Here is a 23,673-nt window from a genome sequence, read left to right as displayed (position 1 = left end):
TGTTCTCCCTCTCCTTTAATTCTCCTTTCTTCTTCAAATTTTCATAACTGCTTGCTTTTTATTTTTTATTTATGTGTTCAAATTCTTCTTTGCTTTCTGTGCTAGGTTGTGTCTTCCCATTCATATTCATTCGAGTTCTGCGACAGGGCTTTATCCAGGTAAGGAAATTCTTCCTTTGACCTTCTTCAAATTTTTCTTCTCATTTTTATCTTCTGTGTTTGCTATGCGTTGAAATTAGGCATACATCTTTCTTCTTTTGATTGTGTGTTTTAAAGATTCTAAGGTTTCACCATGGACGCGCAAGGGGTGTGGATCTTTCCTTCGGGAAATCGAACTCCACTTATTGGGTAGCCTTGCTACTTTGAAATTATATGTGTTTACCCTTTGTGGTTTCTCTATTGCTTTCCTTGTATGTTGTGCAAATGTCATTTAGCCTTGCCTTTTTGCATCTTGGTGGGCACTTGAGCGGGATTGACTAATCAATTACATTGATCTGCTTGGCATGATTAGCTTTATTGCTTGTATAACTTGTATTTTGCTTGGGTGCACGTATGGCACACTTTCCCTGGCTATATCTTTTAGGACTTTGATAGCATGGCATGTGTAGGGAAAGATGCATGTGCTTTGCTTGCTAGCATGTAGGGACAATAGTCCTATGTTAAAGTCTTAGACTTTTGCATGAAAGGCTTTGAATTTATGCATGTACCCTTTTGCTTTCCCAAGGCACGTTTGTTTACTTTCCCGGGGTAGATTCCTTATTGTGTTTCGCCTTGTATACTTGCACGTTTCTACTTGCATGTTGCACTGGCTTGTGATATCTATGGTGTGATGCTTGCTTTCCATAGATGTATTATGGTTGCGGAGTCACCAAAGTGCTTAACTGCGGTTGATTGGTCATTCACCCCTAAAGATCGACTTCGACGTGGCAAGCCGCCGCCTCCTCTTAGTTCTCAAAACAAGACTTTCAAGGAGGAAGTGCCTTCTTTAGATTTGGTCCCTCCTATTGATCCCAAACGTATTTCATGGTGCTGCATCAAGAGTAGGTTATTTCCCACCGTGCCGATTTACTTTGAGTTCTCCCATGGTGAAGCCACTGGCTGGGCATATTGGGTGGATACCGAGCTTAGCTTTGTAAACCAGTGCACAACCTTGATAAGGGCCAAGGTTTTAGACGTTGTCTTCCTGACCAAGAAGCAGGTTGTTCGTCTTGAGCACAATTTCTTCTCCATGTGGTTAAGCGGTGGAGTATAGAGACCCATACTTTTGTTTGTGCTTAGGGAGAATTTACCCCCATTTTGGAAAATCTTGCCAATATTATTCATCTTCCAGTTGCAGGTAACGTGGATCATTTCCATTACATCATTCATTCTACAGACATCGACATTTTTAATGTTTGAAGAATGGTGCTCCTACCTCTCCGAGCAAGGCTTTTCGCTTCAACGAATGGATCAAACACTTTTGGAAAAACAAACAAGAGCCGAATTGTAGGTTTGAGGCTATGTTATGTTTGTGGCAAGGTCACTTTGTCTTCTGTGATAGCAGGGATACCTTCAATCGTCAAGTGATTCCTTAGGCCATGGCAATCACACGCAGCCAAGTGGTTCCGCTAGCTTCATTGTTTCTTGGGCTCCTCTACCATGAATTGAAATAGCTTCACACTCTAGAGGAGCAGGTCGTGGGTAGTGCCCTGTTGAAAAGTTTTCTCTATGCTAGCTTCTTGTAAATTTTCTTATGGGAGCGCATCAAAGGTTTGAAGATGAACTTCTTACCCCTCTGGTGCGGGGAAGAACCATTATGTTATTGACTCTTCATCTTATTTGCCTGAAAAGCTCATGCTGGCTTGTCGCTGGTTTAGGAAGATTCCAGCAAAGAAGCAGGACTTCTTGGAGCTTCTAGTTGATGTGAACAACTTTGTTTTCCATCCATACGTGTCAATCCCTGAAGGTTTTTCCTCAATGATGTTCTTTACTGATGTTGTTTGTGATGAAAATCTAGATTTCCCTTCGCTTACCGACAAAATCGTTGGCTGTACTAACTCCTTCCATCCCTTTTCAGGGGGTAGACAGTGAGGAAAAGAGTGCAGTTAACTTTCCTTTCCAGGTACGACAACAACTGGGCTTTGACCAAGGTGTGCTAATGTCTTTCCCTGTTGAAGTTGAGACCTCATTCAACAATCTGTTTTGGAGTTCTATTTATTACCAACCAGAATGTTTTCACCCTTTCCAGTATATTACCAATCAGACTTGGGTAGGTTGCATCTTTAAAGGCTATGCTGCCTATTGGTTGAAGTGTTTCTCTGTTATCACCAAGTTTCATGGTGACAAGTAGCCGCAGTTGTCTCCCAGCGTTGTCAGCCATCCTAGGCTAGTGTTAAAGCCTATGACTGCTGTTTCCAGTTCGAAGTGTCGGTGCCTTACCGTAGCTGAGGAAAGCAATGATTTCAGTGATTCTTCCTTGAGTACGAAGAAGAGTAGGGCGTCTGGTATCGACGAAAAGAAGTTTATAAGTCGAGGGAAGAAGGCGACTTCGGGTATATTTTCTTAGCTTGACTTCCTTCGTTAACTTTCCTCTTGCATGCTTTTCCTAAGTGCTTTACATGTTGTGCCTTAGATGATGCAGTGAAACACTTTAGGCCTCACATGTTAAAGGACGGCCCTCCTAGCAATAAGCCTGATGCTTCCCCTACTCCAAAGAAATCGAAGAGTGAAAGTTCCTTGTGGGAAGCCAAAGCTTGGTAATGAGTCATATTCCCTTGTTTCTTGCTTTCATTGGTTTGTGGTAGTGTGCTAATTATAATTTTGTTCCTGCCAAGGAAGTAGCTCTCGCTAACCCTGCACGTAGGACCAGGAATGCCCGAGCGTCTGCCTCTTTCGGCACTCCCAAGCCTTCTGAGTTCCTTAATATTACTGAGGCAAGTGAGGAAGAGTGGAGCGCTGGGGGAAACTGAAGGTGATGAGGCAACTGGAGAGGGTTTGGCCGTTGAGGAAAGCAACAATACAAGTGCCGAGTCCAACCTTAAGAGTGGGGAACATCCTCAGGCTTCCTTAGGGAAGGATAAAAATAGTGGTAGAAAACTAAGCAGCAAGGATGACAGCAAGGCAACATAAGATGTTGATCTTAATGAAGTTGATGGGTTTTTGAATGATGACGTTTTGGTGGAAACATAAGATATAGAGGTATATCTCCCTGTTTTTCACTTATGCTTGCCCTTGCATGAATTTGTTACTGTCAATTTTCCTTTTAAGCCTTTAAATTTTTTTTGCTTAAGCTTGCATGTGCGTGTAGGAAGTAATTAAACTTCTTCTAGCATGTTGATTTGTTAGGATTCTACCTTGGACTTATGTGGGCTGTGCTACTTTGTGCCTCTGCTTGTTAATTTGTTCCCTGACTTGTGCATATTTTCTTGCTTTCCCTGCAGGTGAATGCTGGTGGCATTGTTCCCAAGCTTACAGAGGACGCCGCGATGGGCGGTAATGTACTACCGGCAGACATCGTACCCCCTCTAGAGGTTCTTTTCCCTGAGGATCAGGCTGCAGTGGTTTCCAGCATCTTCCAACACTCTCAGCATCGTACCCCTTCTCAGATGCTAATTGGGCAGGCTGCCATATTTCTAGGTGACTCTCTCATAAGTTGGAGTGCTAAAAAGCAACCAATCGTGGCCAGATCCTTTACTGAAGCTGGATATCGATCGTTGGCAACCACAATAGATGAAATTACATGGATTTGCAAACTGCTAGTTGATGTTGGTCTGCAACTACCATGTTCTCCCAAGCTTTGGTGTGATAACATCTCAGCTATCTCACTAGCTAAGAATCCTATTTTCCATGCATAGACAGAGCACGTTGAGATCAACTATTACTACATTCAGGAAAGGGTTCTATCTAAAGCTATTTCGGTTCACTTTATCTGCACTCAGGACCAAATTGCTAATATATGCACCAAGTCTCTCCCAAAGGCTCGATTTCATCTTCTTGGAGACAAACTTTCACTTCGAGCTTCTTAGTTCAGTTTGATGGGGGATATTCATGGTAGCATTGTAAAACCAAGTTGATACTTTTCTGTTAGTTTCTGTTAGTTTTCCTAACTGTAATTAGTTAGTTGAGTTGTCATTAGCTAGAAGGATCTATCTTACCTGTATATATATGCACCATAATGTAATCTTATTGATTAAGAAATACAGAAACAGTTTTCTCTTCAGGTTGCCTGTTGAGTTAAAGGCCTTAGACAAGCTCAAATATTTGAACCTATAGTTTACCATTAAGATGGATATGGTTCCTAAGAATGTAATTACAAGTTTTATGACGCTCAGAGTTTTGAGAATGATTATGTTTCATCTGACGATCTTCTGTTTGGTGGAGAAGAATCTGTGTTAGGGAACTGGTGTGCTTGAAACATTTGGATGTGATGACTATGACCATGAGGCGTGTCTCTGCTTTCGAAATATTCTTTACCTCAGCTTACTGGCATGCACTCAAGTTCTATGCCTTGAGTCCTTCACCTCTGTCCAGTGTTTTAAAAAAACGCGCCTGAAGAGGCTCTATGAGCTCCCTTGATATATCACATATATCACCACTGGAAAATATGAAACATCTTGATATCCTTAATATTTGGGACTGCGAAAGCTTAGAAGATTTGAAAACTGATTCGTTATGTAATGGAGGGGCTGTACAAGTATCTAATGATCCTTGCAACTCAATCATCACGATCAAAAGTTGCGTCCACAGCCTTCAGCGGGTAAGCGTTTGAATGCCCCCAAACTAAAGGACTTAACATGGCTTATTTTTGCTCAAACCTTGTGACTACAGACATCTCGACTGCCCTGAAATGGAGCAAATAATCAGTTCTAGGCAATTGAGGAAAGCTGAGGAGGTGCTGGACAATTTAAACTCATTTGCAAAACTTAACAGCTTGATATTGATCAATCGCTCAAAGCTGAAGAACATATATGCAAATGCAGTGCCCACTCCGTTAACTGTCCACAACTCAAGCAGCTCCCGCTGGATTCCAGTGTGAACAGACGGAATATTGCCATCGAAGGTAAAGATGAAGCTACTCCAAATGATTATATTTCCCGCTTTAGAAATTTAAAGATTTGACGTACCTGACATTGTTATGTCGTTGCCAGTCTTCCTCTCATATAAATTGGTAAATATTCTTCGTTTCTGAACATGTTTTTATGTAGGAATTGATAAATGCATATAGTCCGTAAGTTACCCTAATTAAAGAACCACATGGAATGCGGAAACCCGAAACTTTATGAAATTTGCCATCACGGAGATTAACATATATCAGAGAATTTGAATTGCGGCCATGAGTTTGGCTTATTTGGTTCAGAACTGATATATATATTTTTTTTAATTTTCATTAGGGATTTGTTTTATTCTCAAACAAGTGAATTTACCATAAAAATCATATATACTGGTTAAATCTTTATCATGCCTTTCCTAATTATTTGTCATAAACCCTAGGATATGAAAACAAAAACTGAGTATCATAAACATTGAGGTAATCCTGGTTTCAACATGAAGAGCTACCAAGAAAAACAAAGACCATTACCAAACAAACATCCAGGCTGGTTAGTTTCTAAGCGGGAGAGAGGGTTTGTCCTCGTACTGATCGCCAATTCTCTACTTCTTCTTAATAGGTATTTCATGTGATTGTGTATGAGTTGAAGGTGCCGATATTGCAGAGGACGCACTTCCTACTAAAAACGCTGCCAATCTCACAACACGGGAAGCACGTCCAGACTCCTAGATGCTTCTGAAAAGACCACGTAATAGTCCTCTTAAAGTTTTGAATTCTTATGTTTTGAATTTTTTACAGACAAAGTTAAAAGCAGAGGTGAGAAGTGCTTTTAGCTATACCAAAAGAAATTGTAGTATTGTTACCGTCCCAATAGATCTATAAGAAGTCAGGATGTATGGCTTCTTCATTTGCTTCGACAATACAAATACGCTAATTCTCCGACAACCAATTTAGCTCAAAAGTAGCTGCATTAACTTCTTCAAGATCGGTCAGTAACATAGATCGATAAATCTTCACCATAGAATTTCTGTCCATTTTTTGTACCATTAAGTCTCTTAATCTTAACAGACTTTAAGCGCTGCTGCAAACAATCGATGTGGTTGTCAGTTACAAAATCAAACAATGAATAAGAGTTAGTAGATATCATAAACATATAACATAAGACTTGAATAAATTTCAAAATAAAATTAGAGAGATCTTCTTCTATGTATATAAACCTTACTGATAGAGCTAATATATACGTTGCTTTACCAATACCTAGCTAGACCTCATACTTTGATAAGGAATTGGAAAGAACTCTAGAGGAGACAGGGACACAAGTGTTTAATTCCTATTCACATGGTTTCTCTATAAGGCTTCCGGGAGGGCAAACTGACTCAACTAAAGAACTTTTGACTACCTTGGGTCAAAAATTTAAAAACACTTTGGGTCGTAGAAACGCTTTATGAAAATGCTCATGCTATGTAGTTACCTAGGAAGCACTTGAATTTCTGAAGCACGTGCTATGTCCAGAAGTCATATTATGTAATCTACCATACAAACACATATTAATTACATCAACGATTGATACTGGGATTATAAAATTACGTACCTTTATCATATAATTTATTGGGAGCTTTAATGAAAAGGGCTTGAGTCAACAAATATTTAACCAAAAACCATCCTAAAATGTTATTTAGCCAAAATGACTCAAAGTTTAATAAAAAAACCATCCAAAACTATTCTCTACCATTTTCACGCCCTTATCCTCATCTTCCTCGTCATCGTCCTCATCCTCATCTTTTTTTTTTCTGCACCATGAACAATTTATAGTGTTAGTATTTTATTCCAATAAGATCCAATAAGGATCTACGGTCCCGTGATGTACGTATATATTAGACGTCTATAAATAGAAGGAAAAAAAAAAAAAAAAAAAACATAAAACTATTTCTGGAGAACCTAAAACATAACACTGTTTCTGGAAAAAAAAATTCAGATACAGTGTTTGTTTTTTCTATGCACAAACAAACACTGTATTTGGAAAGAAAAAAACCAAAATCCAAAAACAGTGACTTAGATTCCAGAAACAGTCTATGTTTTAACCTTTGATTGTTTCTTTTCTTTCATAGGTCAGTTGATTATATTTAAGAAACAGGATGCTTATTTTGGTTTGAATCCAAGTACAATGAATTTCGCTATTTCTTTTCTAGCTTACATTTAAGAAATAGTGTATCTATTTCATTTGGATCCAGAAACAGTGACTTAGATTCCAGAAATAGTTTATTTTTACAATCTAGAAATCGTGACCTGTCGTTATTATTGAATAACATGCATATCTCAAATTCATTTTCTAGAGAAACAAATGATGAACTCAACTAACGAAGAAGAATTGAAAAACAGTACCTCGAATACTTTATGAATAATAACGACGATTACGTTTCAACGAAATAAAACAAAATATAAATTAAAGAGCATGAGGATCTATATTTTTGTTTCAAAGAAAAAGAAGAAGGTTTGCAAAATAACGATCAACTCCATTAACAACAAAAATCTGGAACTCAACCTAAAAAAGTTAGTGGTAAAATGAACAAATTATAATTTATTATAGTTAGGTTATTTTTAGTTCGACTACTTTAATATGAGCCTCATTAAACAAAACTTATAACATGGTTTTTTTTTTTATTAAAACTAATACTTTTCAAATTCTTTTCATTAGTTTTCCTTAATTTTTATATTAGGTGGATAGGACGCTGTCACAGATAGGGTGAGGGGCTGACAACAGCAGAGCAAACCTTCAATAAGAGCTATATAATCTACCATCACTGATGGATTGTCTACCACCCTCAAATGGGTGACTTTTACTAACGATGATGGAGGAACTGTTTGAGCTTTTCGTAAATCTTCGGGAAGGAAACCCATCTGCAAAATAATGTAAGATGAAAATTAATACAAGCCAATTTTTATTCGCAGCTTCCATGGTACAATTACACATGAATATAAGCTGCTATCAGGAATAAAATTGTGTTTTACATATGGACTTACTTTTGAGTGAGGCTTAACTCCTAAATTCAAATCTTCAACTGGTCTGAAATTCCCAAGATATTCCCACAATTTAAGAACCCATGATCGACCAAGAAGCATACCACATCTAAAATTTAACTCAAGATTAGCTACTTTTAGCTTTGTAGAATTCAACTAAAGAGTGGTGGATGGGATATTGTTAGCTGTGCAATTGTACGAGTAAACGAGAAGATTTGGAGTATTTATGTTGACCTCCTTCACACAATTATTGCCATGCAATGTTATCGATAATTATTTCCTGAGGATATGGCTAGAAACTTTCAGAATCTTAGTGGAGTCAAAAGAGGCGGACAAGGCCAGCTCCTCGAGATATGGAAACTTCGAAATAAGCGTCTCAATAATTTGGTTGGTAATGAATGTGTGATATGTAGCGTAAACTCAACTCCTTTAGATTTCTGCAATACACTACATCCCCGAGAATTGGCATTTCGAAAAATTGAGGAATTTCATTCAAATGAAGAGTTTGAAGATTGATCCCTTTAATATTGTACGTATAATCTTCGGTTTGGAATCCAAGAACAACATTCTTGAGCTTGAAGATGGAAATAATTTGAAGATGTTTTATGTTTCTGCATGATTTGATGTCTAAAGTCTCGACAGAAGGGCAGATCAAAAAAAGGTCTCCGGCTTGCCCATTCAAATCCACATTTGACAACCTCAGCACCTGAAGGCAGCTAAGCCTCTTGTTTCCAAAACACAATTACATAAATTTAACACAACCAATGCACCAACAAGAGTAGGAGGAGGAAAGTGGTACCATGAGAGCGAATAGATCTTATAGTTCAAGTCTAGCTTCTTGACATAGTTTTCGGCCATCAACTCTATTTGATCATCAGCGACTTGCCCCTGCTCTTTGTTGCCATGAACGGCTCGTCCGTATCCCTGCAATCTTGACAAGATCCCTCTCAGCCTAAAGCATTCGCTGATACTTTTTTTATGATCGCCATGTTTATGGCACAGTACTCCCATTGATTTATCAACCCATGCTGTAAGCTGTATCCGCTTCTCCACGTCATTTTTGCGATCGTATCAATCCATTATACAACAAAGCACGGAAGGAATTTCTGTTTGGATTTTGTAATGAGAGTCTGGTACCGAGTTCGATCAATAGTCTTCTATTTCTTGGATACGATGCTCATGTAGAAACTTATAACTTTGTAGAAGAAAAGTCAGAAGGTAGGGAGATAGAGAATTGTAGAGAGAGAAGCTGTTGAATAGAATGATTTCATTACTTGCAACAAAATGTGTACATTATAAATAAATAAATAGATACAATTAGTTGTCACCAACTAATCTAACAAACTCTAACCATCATAGCTTAACAGCTAAGTAAAGCTTTAATCAGGTACATCATTTGTTGGTGGTCCTATTGTATCCTTAACACACCCTCTCAAGCTAAAGTTAGGAGATCTAATTGAAAGCTTGGAAGTCAACTTTGTAAACCGATTAGATGGCAAAGATTTAGTGAAAATATTTGCAAGTTGAAGAATAGAAGGAACATGATGCACAATGACTTTGCCACAGAGAACCTTTTCTCTGATATAGTGATAGTTGATTTCAACATGTTTAGTCCTGGCAGGGAAAACGGGATTGAAGGCCAGTGCAATTGCACTTTTATTGTCACAGAAGATTGTAGGAGTTTTGAGAATGGGAAAGGAAATATCCTGCAAGATTTTACAAATACAACTAAGTTCTGCAGCTGTATTGGCCAGAGACCCATAGTCGGCTTCAGTTGAAGATCTTGCAACTGTGTATTGTTTCTTAGCACTCCAGGATATGAGGTTGGGACCAAGAAAGACACAGTAGCCACTAGTTGATCTTCTATCAATTGGATAACCTGCCCAATCTGCATCAAACCACGCAGTGAGGCATTGAGGATCTTTAGTAAACCATAGGCCTGAATCAATAGTGCCCTTCAAATATCGAAGGATCCTTTTGACTTCCTGCAAGTGAATGGTTCAAGGAGAATGCATGTGCTAACATACTTGATTCACAGTAAATGTCAAATCAGGTCGTGTCCAAGTGAGATAGTGTAAAGCCCTAACAGTTGATCTATAAAATGTAGGATGTGATATAACAATGCCTGAGTGATCCAATTTTGCAGAACCAACAAGAGTGGAGCAAGACTTGACACCAAGCATATCAGCTTTCTTTAACAAATCAAGAACATATTTTTACTGGTTCAGAGACAACCCTTTAGCAGACCTGTGAACTTCAATACCCAAAAAGTAGTGAATGTCACCCAAGTCCTTCACAGGGAACATAGTTTGTAACTGAGCAATAATTAATTGACAGAATGAGCTAAAGCTACGAGTGATGATGATATCATCAACATATACTAAGATGAAGGTGATGGTAGAATCCTTTTTGATAAACAAAATGGTGTTAGAATAGGAAGAGGAAAATCCCAATGACAAAATGGCCTTGTAAAATGCTTCATACCAGGCTCTAGGTGCCTGTTTTAAACCATAACGAGGAATCCTACTCAAACAAGGTTTCCTATTTTAGGAAAGTTAATCCTAAGTTTCCCGTTTTGGTAACCTTTCCTAATCTTAAACGTCCGTATTTTTCTAGCCACTTTGAAGTCTTTGTAGGCGCTTTAGGACACAAAACGAAGGCCCTAGCCCAAATTCTAGCCCTAAGCCGTGCCTTTCCCCTTGTTTCCTTCCCTTGCCGTGCAAGGGGGGGCACTTTGGTCCCATTTTATGCACAAAAATCTTAACCCTAAACCCTAGCCGAACCTATTAAGCTATTCCCTTTAATTTCTGGTTTTATTTCCTAAATTCTAGCAGCCTTTAGGTGAATTTTAGTTAATAAAAATAAATTAGGTTTTAAATTTCATAAAACCCTTGGTCTTACAACCTAGCCGCACCCTACTCTATGCATTTTTCACATTTTTCAGCCACACACATTCCCTTAATCCGTAGCCATCCATTTAATCCACCCATTGATCTATGAAACCACCTCTCATACACATTCATTAATTCCAGAAATTCGTCCAACCCTCTCCACACCCTTGCCGCAGCCACCAAACACCTTTCTCCTTAGTTTTAAGCCTTGCCGCACCATCCCCTTCCCCTAAACACTACTACATCCCTCCATAACCATTCATCCATACACCTAAGGCCCTAAACCTGTCCCTAGACCTTTGCCGCACCAAGGAGGAGGAGAAGGAAGCTCAGAAGTTCATGCAATTCAAGTTCGTGTCGCTGGAATTTCTAGGTGTTTCTTTTCCTTTGATTTCAATGTTTAATTTCAATTCTCTTTGTTTTGTGCGTATGAGGAACTAAACCCCCCTTGGCTAGGGGGGGATTCGAAACCATGAACATACTTGCTATATGAATTGATTACTTCTAATTGCGTTTCATAAGTTGTGAATTCAATTTACTTATCTATGTGAATTACATTGATTTGTGTGTGTTGGTTGAGAGTGCACGCTTAATTATCATGCATAAATTGGATGCTAGGATATAAGGAAATTTCACCTAATCGTTATGGAATTATATTCACAAGTAGTAAAGGTTGATGATCTTAATCGCGTTAAGTAAATTCTTGGCATAAGTTTCATGCAATCATAGTAACAAGTGCTTCGTCAATGCTTATGGTTTTCATAGAACTTAATGATTCTTGCTTGTATCTCTATTATGCAATCATGTAGGGGACTTGTGGGGAATGTTTTGGGTTGTCGTATGCAATCATCCAATTCAATAACGTTAGGAAAATCTGAAGGTTAATTTAAGCGAACCTAATTAACTTGGGGCGTTGAGAATTCATGGGTAATTGAAAAGCAATTGGAAATCGTTTTATATGCAAGTATAACATGTGTGGAGATGAACCCCTTAGCTAGCTTCCCATCCATTCAATTCCATCAAATTCGTTTTACAATCTGTTCTAATTTAAAAAGTTTGTTTTGTTTTTAAATTCGTCCAAAATCAATCCCCCTTTACTTTGTTGAGTCATAGTAGTTAGAAATCACTTTAGTTTGTGTTTTTAAGTGTCTTAGGTCAAAGTAAAACCAATTTTCGTCCAAAGTTGTGTCTAGTGTTCAAAACTGCCCAGATTGTGTTTTTAAGGCTGTTTTGAGTGTTTTGGTGCTGTTTTGAGTCTTTTGGTTTGTTTTGGTGTTTTAAAGTTTAGTTTTGCATTCTTTGAGTCTAGTATAGTGTTTTAAACTTGTTTTTACATATTTGAGTCAGTTTCCAAGTGATTAACAATCCCTCCTAATCCCCGGTCAAGAACGATCCCTACTTACATTCTTCACTACAATTGATAACAAGAGGGTTTTAATTTGTGTGCTTAATTAGTTAGCATCAAATTTTTGGCGCCGTTGCCGGGGATTAGCAACTTTGCTAATCCCTTGGTTCTTTTCTTTTTGGTTTAGTTGTTTTCGTTTTAGTTTCTAACTTAGTGTTGTTTTCTTTGTTTGTTGTTACTTTTGATATTTGATTTAGTTCTCTTTCTTTGATTTTAGGTACTAGAGAAGTAAGATATGGATTTTGCTAGCATTCAAGCTCAATTGGCAAATCTTACTTCTCAATTGTCGCCGTATGCCGAAAGGACCACAATGCAGAGTGTCCCTACATTTGGTGCTTCATATAGGCAAGGATTTCAAGCCAATCAATGTCCACAAAGAGATTGGAGGGATCATTCAAACTCTATGTGGTGGGAAGCTCAACAAGTTCAACGTGAAGCATATTGGCAGCCATATGAGGAGTTCTATTCAAGACCTATGCAGCCACCACAACTTCATATGCAATATGCTCAATTAAATTCAAGTTCGTCAATAGATTATAATCAAATTCTTAATGAATTAAATTCTTTGGTGCAGGGGTCACAAAATCAAGCCAAGGAGGTTCAACAAGAAGCATATTGGCAACCATATGAGGAGTTCTATACAACACCTATGCAGCCACCACAACCTCCCCCACAACAATTCCAATCAAGTTCAAGTATGTCCATGGATGATGATAAAAATTTTCAATTACTAACCTCTTTGATGCAGGACGAACAAAATCAAGACAAGAAGTTGGGTAAATTGGAGGAGCAAATTGGGCAGATTATGGAGTTCATGAAACAAATTCAAGAGCAAAGTGAACTCTCCAACTCAACTATTGAAAACTCGAAGGAAGATTTTGAAATCCATAATGCTATCACTTTGGGAAGTGTTATGGAGGTTGGAGCTGACCTAAAAATGTCCAAACATAGCCTAGAAGTGGATGAGGAGCTGCTAATTGAGGAGGAGGAAGAAGACATGCACATGGCAAGGGTAGAACAACCCTTGCCGCAGCCCCCTAAGCCCTATAAACCACCCACCACAAGTAAGGACGTCCCAATTTCATGTTATTCTGATGTTATTCCACCCAATGTCCCTTTTCCTAGCAGGTTTTTGATTCCCAACCAAGAAGGGAGTAAAAAGGACATCGTGGAAGCCTTCCCAAAGGTGCAAAATGCTATTCCAATTCTTGGTGCAACACAGCAAGTTTTAGATGGTGTTGAATTCTTCAAAGGACTTTGTACACCAAGAAGAATGATTCAAGAGAAGGTAGTGGCTGGAGAAGATGTAGAAGGCATCAAAAAGGACATATTTGAAACCACAAAACCCAAAGAAGTTGAATTTGATGACATTGGACAAGTCATAACCATCACATGCAATCTGGCCAAGTCCAATATCCCTGAAACTTTCAAAGGAGTGGTGTTTGTCATTGAGTTCTTGTCAGACAAAACAAGTAAGTCATCTTCTCCAAATTCCATTACATTTTATACTAACTTGCTAATTTTGATGAATCAGGCACCTACACTAGAATTCAAACCAATGCCGGTTCACTTCAAGTTTCACCTTCCATTCAAGGATCAATTCCATGCCGTGGGACCTAGGGAAGTTTGAATGGAAGCATCGTCCGGCTGCAAGACGTTAAAGCAAGCGCTTCGTGGGAGGCAACCCATGCATTCAAATAAGGAAATCTAGGAATTGCTCTAACAACCAGATTTGAGTTTCTAAACCCTTCTCCTTGCTATCATGCGTAGTTGCTTGTTATTTGTTTGCTTTTATGTGAGTCTTTGTGTGAAACATTGAGGACAATGTTTGATTTAAGTGTGGGGGGGTAAACATGTGTTTTTATGCAAAAATTCGTGGGATTCTATCACCTATCACTTCCAATGTTGTTCTCACTGTTTTTAAGTGTTTTTAGTGCGTTTTAAGCTGTTTTGGTGTGTGTTGAAGTAAAAATCCGAAAATTTGAAAAAAAAAAATCGAAAAAAGTGTTTTGAAAAAGCCAAAAAAAAGTTGTTTTTATGTGTTTGTGTGTCTTAGGGTACCTTCCAACACAATGATGAGGATTTGGTTTTTAATGCATGACTGTTAAAGAAAGTTACAAACAATGATGGACGTGTGAATTGCTCTTTGGTTTATGCTTGGTTGTAGTTATAGTTTACAAATTCACATGTAATCATAAAGGATAAAATCAGTTTTGTAACATGCTTGAAGGAAGGAACTCAAACAAACGCTACATCCCTGAGAGATTTGAGCCTAAACGTTTATTTGGAGAGTTATTAATCTGTGCATTCTTGTTTTCTAAAGTCGTTGCATGATCTCATTATTCCTTGCTTGGTTGCTACTTAGAATGCGTTTCATCACTATAGTTCCAAATACTAGAACTCATACCCGTTTCATTCAAAGCATGAAATTGATTAGCATAACAAATAACAAGATGAAGTTGTGTAGTAGTCACCACCATAGCCAAACAGCCGAATCCACCCTTGTCACTTGTATTGTAGGTTTAAACCCCTTAGAGCCTTATTTAGCCTATTTTCTTGTTAACCACATCATCCTTACCTAGCCTAGAATAGGACTTTCCATACCTTTGTTCTTAAAGTATAGTGGAGCATAACTTAGAAGGAATTCCTATTGAGTGACATTTGTGCAGAAAACAAGTGTGGGGGAAGGGATTTTGTGAGTGTGGGTGTGCCAAAGTCTTAAAAGGGGCACAAGAAAAAGAAAAAAAAAAAAAAACAGAAAAAAAAAAACGAAAAGAAAAAAAAATTTGTGAAAAAGAAGAAAAAGAAGAAGAAAAGGAAGAAAAGGAATGAAAATAAGTGAGAATGAACTCACAAGTGAGATTGTTGAAGAAAGGGTCCAAAAAGTTGAATATGGCCCTAATTTTTGTGTGACTTCCCCCTTGGGTGATCAAAGTTGACTTCCGCGTTCTAAAGGGAATTCTAAGTGCCTAATTCAATACTTTGCTCACTATTGCTTTAAGAATGTTTGTTATCCTTTACCTTTCGTTGTTAGCCAATACCCTAGCCTCGTTACAACCCTTTGACTTCTAACTTGATTGTTATGTGTTTCAATATGTGGAGTTTAAAGTGGGTTTGATCATATGGTATCCCTGGTTCTCGCATCTAAGTGGTAGCATTCCATTCATGAGATCATATATATACATGTTAATAATTCCAGAAAGTGCTTTCCTTGTTATAACATATGTGAGTGTTCGTCTACATGTTTACTTCAATCTTCTCACATATACCTAGTGTAGGGAGTGTAGTTAGAAAATCTGTGTGAAAATTGAGAGTACATCTAGTAAGGAATTGAGGGAATTCTCTAAGGCATGTTACTACATTCAAAATGTTGTTTTAATTGATTAAATGCAAGCTAGTGAATGGTGACTATGATTAAGTATGCTCAAGGGTAAGGATTGCTTAAATCTATGTAAGTAGTGATCTTTAACATGTTATGTTTCATTGGAAATCCCTGAGGCAACGTTGGAAGGTTTAGAGTTATGTTTTGTTTCTTTTGTTTATTTGTTTTGCTCGAGGACTAGCAAAAGATAAGTGTGGGGGAATTTGATAGGAGCATATTTAGGCGACTTAACTAGCTTATTCTTGTGCATTTGTGCTATTATTTCTTAGTTAATGTCGTATTACAACTCAATTTCGTGTGTTTGTAGGTCCTATGGGTTAAAGTATCAAGAAAGTGCATTTTGGTGCATTTTGGAGCTATTTTGGACACTAGGTGGTGAGCTTGCATGTGGGCTAACATGGATGGACGAATTTGGACTTCAAGAAGTTGGAAATGTGATAAGAAGAGGAAGGAACTAAGCTAAGGACAAAGTGGATAAGGAAAGTGCAAGAAAAGAGGAAACATTATCCAAAACATTATCCAACATTATCCAATTATCTAACCTTATCTAACCTTATCCTATCTTATCCTAACCTAATCTTGTTCCACCTTAATCCTAGCTGCAAGTGGACCTAAAAACCTAATTTCTAGAAGCCTTATCTGACCCTAAAAGGGTGCCACACCCTTACCCCTTTTATTTCTTCTAGAAAACCCAAAATCAGCCACAAAACACTTAGTTTCTAGAAGGCCCAATTTTGGACGAATTTCCTAAACCTTTTTCCTTTTGGATTCTGATTTATTAGGCCTCATTCCTTGTGGATTTGGGTTATATAAATCCTTTTATGAAACGAATTGGGCCAAACCCTCTCCTAAGTGGATTTAACTCACTTGTGCTAAACCCTAGGGCCCTAATCCAATAAATCTGCTAAGTGTAACCCTAATCTAATTAACCCTAGGACTATATAAACATATTTTCAGCCACAAATTCGTACCACCCCCTTATGCTATTCAGAACCCTTGTGCCGCACCTCCATTCTCCATTCTACACATCCACACATCTCCCTACACATCCATACACCTCTGCCGCACCCTTCCCCACCATAATCAACCATCCTCCATCCCTCCAAACAAGAAAACACCATCCAAAACCACCAATTCCATCACCCACACTTTGTGCCGCAACAAGGAGGAGGAAGAGGAGCCAATCTGTGCATCAAATCCATCTTGGAATTGCTGAACGTATAGGTGTATTCTTTCTTATGATTTCAATGTTTAAATTCAATACTTTTTGTTGTGCAAGCATGAGGAACTAATCCCCCCTTTGGCTAGGGGGGAAATTCGAAACCATGGTTATATTTGCATGATGATTTGATTACTTTCAGTTGTGATTTCATGAATGATGAATTCAATTTACTTATCTATTTTAATTAAAACTAGTTTATGTATATGAATTGAGGGTGCACGCTTGATTTGCATGCATAAACATGATGCTAGGATATGAGGGAACTTCACCTAATCGTTGGGAACTCATATCCATGAGTAGTTAAGATTGTTGGTCGCAATTATGTTAAGTAAATTCTTGGCATAAGTATCATGCGCTTTCATAGTTACGAATGCCTCGTCAACACCTATGATTTCCATAGAACCTAATGATCTTTGATTGTCTTTCTATTATGCGCTTTCGTATAGAAAACTTTTAAGGAATAATTTGATTGCAATGCGCTAATTCCATTCAATTCAATGACCTAAGGGAAATCTGAGAGTTAATTTAAGCGTACCTAATTAACTTGGGGTGTTGAGGTTCATAAATTCATCGAATAAGCAACTGGAGATTATTTTGTATGCAAGTATGCCATGTGTGGAGAAAAACCTCCTAGCCATCTCACCATCCATTTAATTTCACCAATTTCGTCAGAATCTGCCTATTTTACATATTTGTTTTGTTTGTTTGATTTTCGTCAAAAACCAAATCCCCAATTGTCTTAGAGTGTCTAATTGGTTCAAATATGTTTTAGATTGTGTTTTTAAGAGTTTTGAGTCAAGTTAGAACCAATTTTCGTCCAAAATTGTGTTTAGGCTCAAAACTGCCCAGATTGTGTTTTTAAGGCAGTTTTGAGTGTTTTTAGCCTATTTTGAGTTTTGTGAACGTGTTTGAGTCTTTTTAAGTGAGTTTAAGTGTTTTAAAGATTAAGTTTATTTATTTGAGTCAGTTTAGAGTGTTTAGCAAGCCCTCCTAATCCCCGGTGTAAGAACGATCCCTACTTATTTATATGCTACAATTGTCAAAAGAGGGTTAATTTGTGTGTTAAGTAAATTTTCACATCAAATTTTGGCGCCGTTGCCGGGGATTAGCAACTTTGCTAATCCCTTGGTTCTTTTCTTTTTGGTTTAGTTGTTTTCGTTTTAGTTTCTAACTTAGTGTTGTTTTCTTTGTTTGTTGTTACTTTTGATATTTGATTTAGTTCTCTTTCTTTGATTTTAGGTACTAGAGAAGTAAGATATGGATTTTGCTAGCATTCAAGCTCAATTGGCAAATCTTACTTCTCAATTGTCGCCGTATGCCGAAAGGACCACAATGCAGAGTGTCCCTACATTTGGTGCTTCATATAGGCAAGGATTTCAAGCCAATCAATGTCCACAAAGAGATTGGAGGGATCATTCAAACTCTATGTGGTGGGAAGCTCAACAAGTTCAACGTGAAGCATATTGGCAGCCATATGAGGAGTTCTATTCAAGACCTATGCAGCCACCACAACTTCATATGCAATATGCTCAATTAAATTCAAGTTCGTCAATAGATTATAATCAAATTCTTAATGAATTAAATTCTTTGGTGCAGGGGTCACAAAATCAAGCCAAGGAGGTTCAACAAGAAGCATATTGGCAACCATATGAGGAGTTCTATACAACACCTATGCAGCCACCACAACCTCCCCCACAACAATTCCAATCAAGTTCAAGTATGTCCATGGATGATGATAAAAATTTTCAATTACTAACCTCTTTGATGCAGGACGAACAAAATCAAGACAAGAAGTTGGGTAAATTGGAGGAGCAAATTGGGCAGATTATGGAGTTCATGAAACAAATTCAAGAGCAAAGTGAACTCTCCAACTCAACTATTGAAAACTCGAAGGAAGATTTTGAAATCCATAATGCTATCACTTTGGGAAGTGTTATGGAGGTTGGAGCTGACCTAAAAATGTCCAAACATAGCCTAGAAGTGGATGAGGAGCTGCTAATTGAGGAGGAGGAAGAAGACATGCACATGGCAAGGGTAGAACAACCCTTGCCGCAGCCCCCTAAGCCCTATAAACCACCCACCACAAGTAAGGACGTCCCAATTTCATGTTATTCTGATGTTATTCCACCCAATGTCCCTTTTCCTAGCAGGTTTTTGATTCCCAACCAAGAAGGGAGTAAAAAGGACATCGTGGAAGCCTTCCCAAAGGTGCAAAATGCTATTCCAATTCTTGGTGCAACACAGCAAGTTTTAGATGGTGTTGAATTCTTCAAAGGACTTTGTACACCAAGAAGAATGATTCAAGAGAAGGTAGTGGCTGGAGAAGATGTAGAAGGCATCAAAAAGGACATATTTGAAACCACAAAACCCAAAGAAGTTGAATTTGATGACATTGGACAAGTCATAACCATCACATGCAATCTGGCCAAGTCCAATATCCCTGAAACTTTCAAAGGAGTGGTGTTTGTCATTGAGTTCTTGTCAGACAAAACAAGTAAGTCATCTTCTCCAAATTCCATTACATTTTATACTAACTTGCTAATTTTGATGAATCAGGCACCTACACTAGAATTCAAACCAATGCCGGTTCACTTCAAGTTTCACCTTCCATTCAAGGATCAATTCCATGCCGTGGGACCTAGGGAAGTTTGAATGGAAGCATCGTCCGGCTGCAAGACGTTAAAGCAAGCGCTTCGTGGGAGGCAACCCATGCATTCAAATAAGGAAATCTAGGAATTGCTCTAACAACCAGATTTGAGTTTCTAAACCCTTCTCCTTGCTATCATGCGTAGTTGCTTGTTATTTGTTTGCTTTTATGTGAGTCTTTGTGTGAAACATTGAGGACAATGTTTGATTTAAGTGTGGGGGGGTACCCCACACTTAACTTTTGCTAGTCCTCGAGCAAAACAAAACAACTAAAGAAAATAAGACGAAACAAAACAAACAAAACAAAACCTAAACCTTCCAACATTTGCCTCAGGGATTTCCAATGAAACATGACATGTCAAAGATCATTACTCACATAGCTTTTAGTCCTCATTCCCATCGAGCACATACTTAATTATAGTCACCATTCACTAGTTCACATTTAATCAATTAAAACACATTTCGAATGTAGTAACATGCCTTAGAGAATTCCCTCAATTCCTCACTAGTTATGCACTCAATTTTCACTCAGATTTTTCTGACTACACACCCTACACTAGTTATATGTGAGAAGATTGATGTAAACATGAAAGACTAGTACTCACATATGTTATAACAAAGAACGCAATTTCTGGAGTAATTAAACATGTTTAGATATGATCTCATGAATGGAACGCTACTACTTAGATGCGAGAACCAGTGACACCATATGCTCATACCAAATTCAAACTCCACAATTGAAATGCACAACACTCAAAATAGAAGTCAAGGGTTGTAACGGGGCTTGGGGTATTGGCTCACAAGGAAAGGTAGGGATAAACAAAAGTTCTTTACGCAATAGCAAGCAAAGTATTGAAATTAAGTCCTAGAGTTCCCTTAGAATGCAGAAATCAACTTTTAGACAAACAGGGGAGATTCAAACCACTCTTAGGGCCTAATTCATTGTTTTGGGCCCTTACTTCAACAAACAATACTTTTGAAACTCTTTTTCACTTCTTTTTCTTTTCTTTTCTTTTCTTTCTTTTTTTTTTTTTTTTTTTTTTTTCTAACCGTGCCTATGGCACCTTAACTCACATAAATACTCTTTCCCCCACACTTATTTTCTGCAACACATTAATCAAAAGGAATTCATTGCTTACTATGCTTCAAGAACAAGGGTACGGATGATCCTAATCTAGGCTAGGTGAGGATGATATGGGTTAACAAAGAACATGGCTAACACGGCTCAATGGGGTTAAACTTAAACACAAAATGAGTGAAGGGCACATGGCTGTTTGGCTTTTGGTGGTGGTCACTACACAACTTCATCTTGAATATGTGTTATGCAAATCAATGACATGCTTTGAATGAAATGGGCATGAGTTCTAGCATTTGGAACTAAGTGATGAAACGCCTTCAAGGTAGTAACCAAGCAATGAATAATGAGATCATGCAACGACTTTAGAAAACAATAATGCACAGATTTTAACTCTCCAAATAACGTTTAGGCTCAAGTCTCACCGGGATGTAGCGTTTGTTTAAGTTCCTTCCTTCAAGCATGTTACAAAAACTAATTTTTTTCTTTTGTGATTACATGTGAATCCGTAAACTATAACTACAACCAAGCATAAACCAAAGAGTATATCAAACGTCCATCCATGTTTATAACTTTCTTTAACCATCATGCAATTAAAAACCAAATCCTCATCATTGTGTTGGAAGGTAACCTACGACACAAACAAACACACAAAAACAACTCTTTTTGGGTTTTTCAAAGCAATTTTTCAAATTTTTATGGGATTTTCGGATTTTTAAGTCAACACACTCTAAAACACTCTAAAATAGCCTAAAAACACTTAAAAACAGTGGGAAACAAGTTTAGACATGTTAGGTGGTAAAACCCTACAATTTCATGCAAAAATATCTCAAAACAGAATGTTACCCCCCCCCACACTTAAACTAAACATTGTCCTCAATGTTTTAGACACAATTAAACACATTACACATAACATAAAGTAAGCAACAAAGGAAAGGGTTTAGGGACGCAAATCTGAGTGTGTAGCGATTCCCAAGTTCTTCCTTTGTTGAGTGCATGGGTTGCCTCCCAAGTAGCGCTTTCTTTTACGTCTTGCAGCCGGACGAAGACCTTATTCACTCCTTACTAGGGCCCACGGCATGGAGGGGTATGTCCTCCACGGTATACTTCTTGAAATGTCTCGTAGTATGGCTTACTGAATGGGCGGGGATAATGATCCTCCCTGATGGTGGTGTTTCGGTTCCGACAATCCATATAACTGCTCCCACCACCTTTATATCGATTGGGCTCCTGCACCAACGAAGGTAACAACCTATTAGTTGAAGTAGGAATTGAGATTGGAATTAAAGACTTACAAACATAGTGTGGTGAGGGCTCAAAAATGGCAGCCCTTTCAACAATGTTACTATGGCTACTTTCGGCCATATTGGGTGGTTGTAGACCAATCACTCCAAGTTCTTCTCCAGCGGTGGTTCCCGATACATCCTTCTTGATAGGTATGGATCCTTTCGGCCCCATGTCCTTACGCACATCTATGACAAAGCAAGAATGGCAATCGTTAGGATTCTTAATAAAGTCATAAACATTAAATTTAATTATATCACCACCAAACTCCATTGTTAGTGCTCCTTTGGCCACATCAATCTTGGTTTGGGCCGTTTTCATGAACGGACGGCCTAGCAAGAGTGGCAATGATGGAGCATCGCTCGAATCCTCCATTTCTAGGACATAAAAATCTGCAGGAAAGATGAGATGATTGACCTGCACTAAAACATCCTCAAGGACTCCCTTGGGATAAACATTAGATCTATCGGCCAATTGTATGATTACACCATCATTTTTCAATACTCCTAGGTTCATAGATGCATAAATTGAATATGGCATAACATTTATCGAAGCACCTAGGTCTAGCATGGCAGATTCAAATTTAGTGTTACCTATCACACAAGGAATTGTAAAACTACCCGGATCTTTGCATTTGGGGGGTAGTTTGCGTTGCAATATGGCGGAGACATTTTCACCTACCTTTACCACCTCCTTGGTCGACATCCTCTTCCTTGTGGTGCAAAGCTCCTTGAGAAATTTGGCGTACCTCGGGACTTGCTTGATTGCATCCAAAAGGGGTATGTTCACTTGCACTTTCCGAAACGTCTCAAGGATGTCCTTCTCGGCTTCTTGTTTCTTCGTTTGCATGAACCTACTAGGAAAAGGCACATTGAAAGGAAAAACATTAGTAGGTACCGAATTTGACCCGTTCTTACCATTTTTGGCCAAATTAGACAATTTTGGATCACTACAAACTTGCGGCAAAGGTGTTTCCACCTTTGCCGTGGGTTGGCCTATCTCCTCCTCTTCGATTCTCAGTTTTTCCTCCTCTTCGGGGCTTGATCGTGATGGTTTGGATGTAATGCTAATTTCTTTTCCACTTCTCAAGGTGATTGCGTTGGCCGTTTCAAACCCTCCCTTTGGGTTTGGAATGGTTGAACTAGGAAGTTGGCCTTGCTCACGAAACTTCCCTACAAAATCTGCAATTTGCCCAATTTGTCTCTCCAATTGCTCCACCCTCTTATCTTGGTTTTGCATGGCTTTGGCTTGATTTTCTTGCCCCTGAGACAAATTCGTTAGTAACTTAAGAAGTGTATCATTATCTAAAGTGTTACCTGAACTTGTTTGGGCAGATTATGGAGGTGCTTGTGTGGGTGCGAATGGCTTGGTGAAGAAGCCCGGGGGTTGTTGCCTAAAGCCTCCTTGTTGTTGTGGTTGTTGGGGCTCCCTCCATTTGAAGTTTGGGTGGTCTCTCCAACCGGGATTGTAGGTATTGGAATACGGATCGTTCCTTGGTTGGTTTTGACCTTGAAACCCAATTGCGTTGGCGCTTTCCCATCCACCATTTTCTATGAGTTGTGGGCACTTCTCAGAAGCATGTCCTTGGATCGAACACACCCCGCATACCACTGGTCCTTGCATCCTCATTCCTTCGGCCATCTGAGACACAATGGAAGTAAGATTAGCTAACTGTGAATGAATATCGGGGGTGGAACTTACCTCATGCACTTGCTGCCGTGGGGG

General features: G+C 38.5%; 1 protein-coding gene across 1 annotated transcript in view; it reads right to left on the bottom strand.

Annotated features, from left to right (window-relative positions):
• Window positions 1-9,422: 9,422 nt before the first annotated feature.
• The window catches only part of LOC148689564 (uncharacterized), a 42,590-nt gene continuing 28,339 nt past the window's right edge, over window positions 9,423-23,673 (bottom strand). Inside the window, exons 2-3 of the mRNA XM_088688502.1 lie at window positions 10,071-10,235; window positions 9,423-10,028 (exon numbers count right to left, since the gene is read on the bottom strand). Coding sequence (XP_088544628.1) covers window positions 9,423-10,028; window positions 10,071-10,235 — 771 coding nt within the window. The remainder of the gene's footprint in view (window positions 10,029-10,070; window positions 10,236-23,673) is intronic.

Source organism: Pyrus communis, chromosome 17 (genome assembly GCF_041283825.1).
Source record: "Pyrus communis isolate YQ-2024b chromosome 17, ASM4128382v1, whole genome shotgun sequence".
NCBI lineage: Eukaryota > Viridiplantae > Streptophyta > Magnoliopsida > Rosales > Rosaceae > Pyrus > Pyrus communis.
The sequence above is the reverse complement of the archived record's forward strand: the minus strand, read 5'-3'. Positions and strand labels throughout refer to the sequence as shown.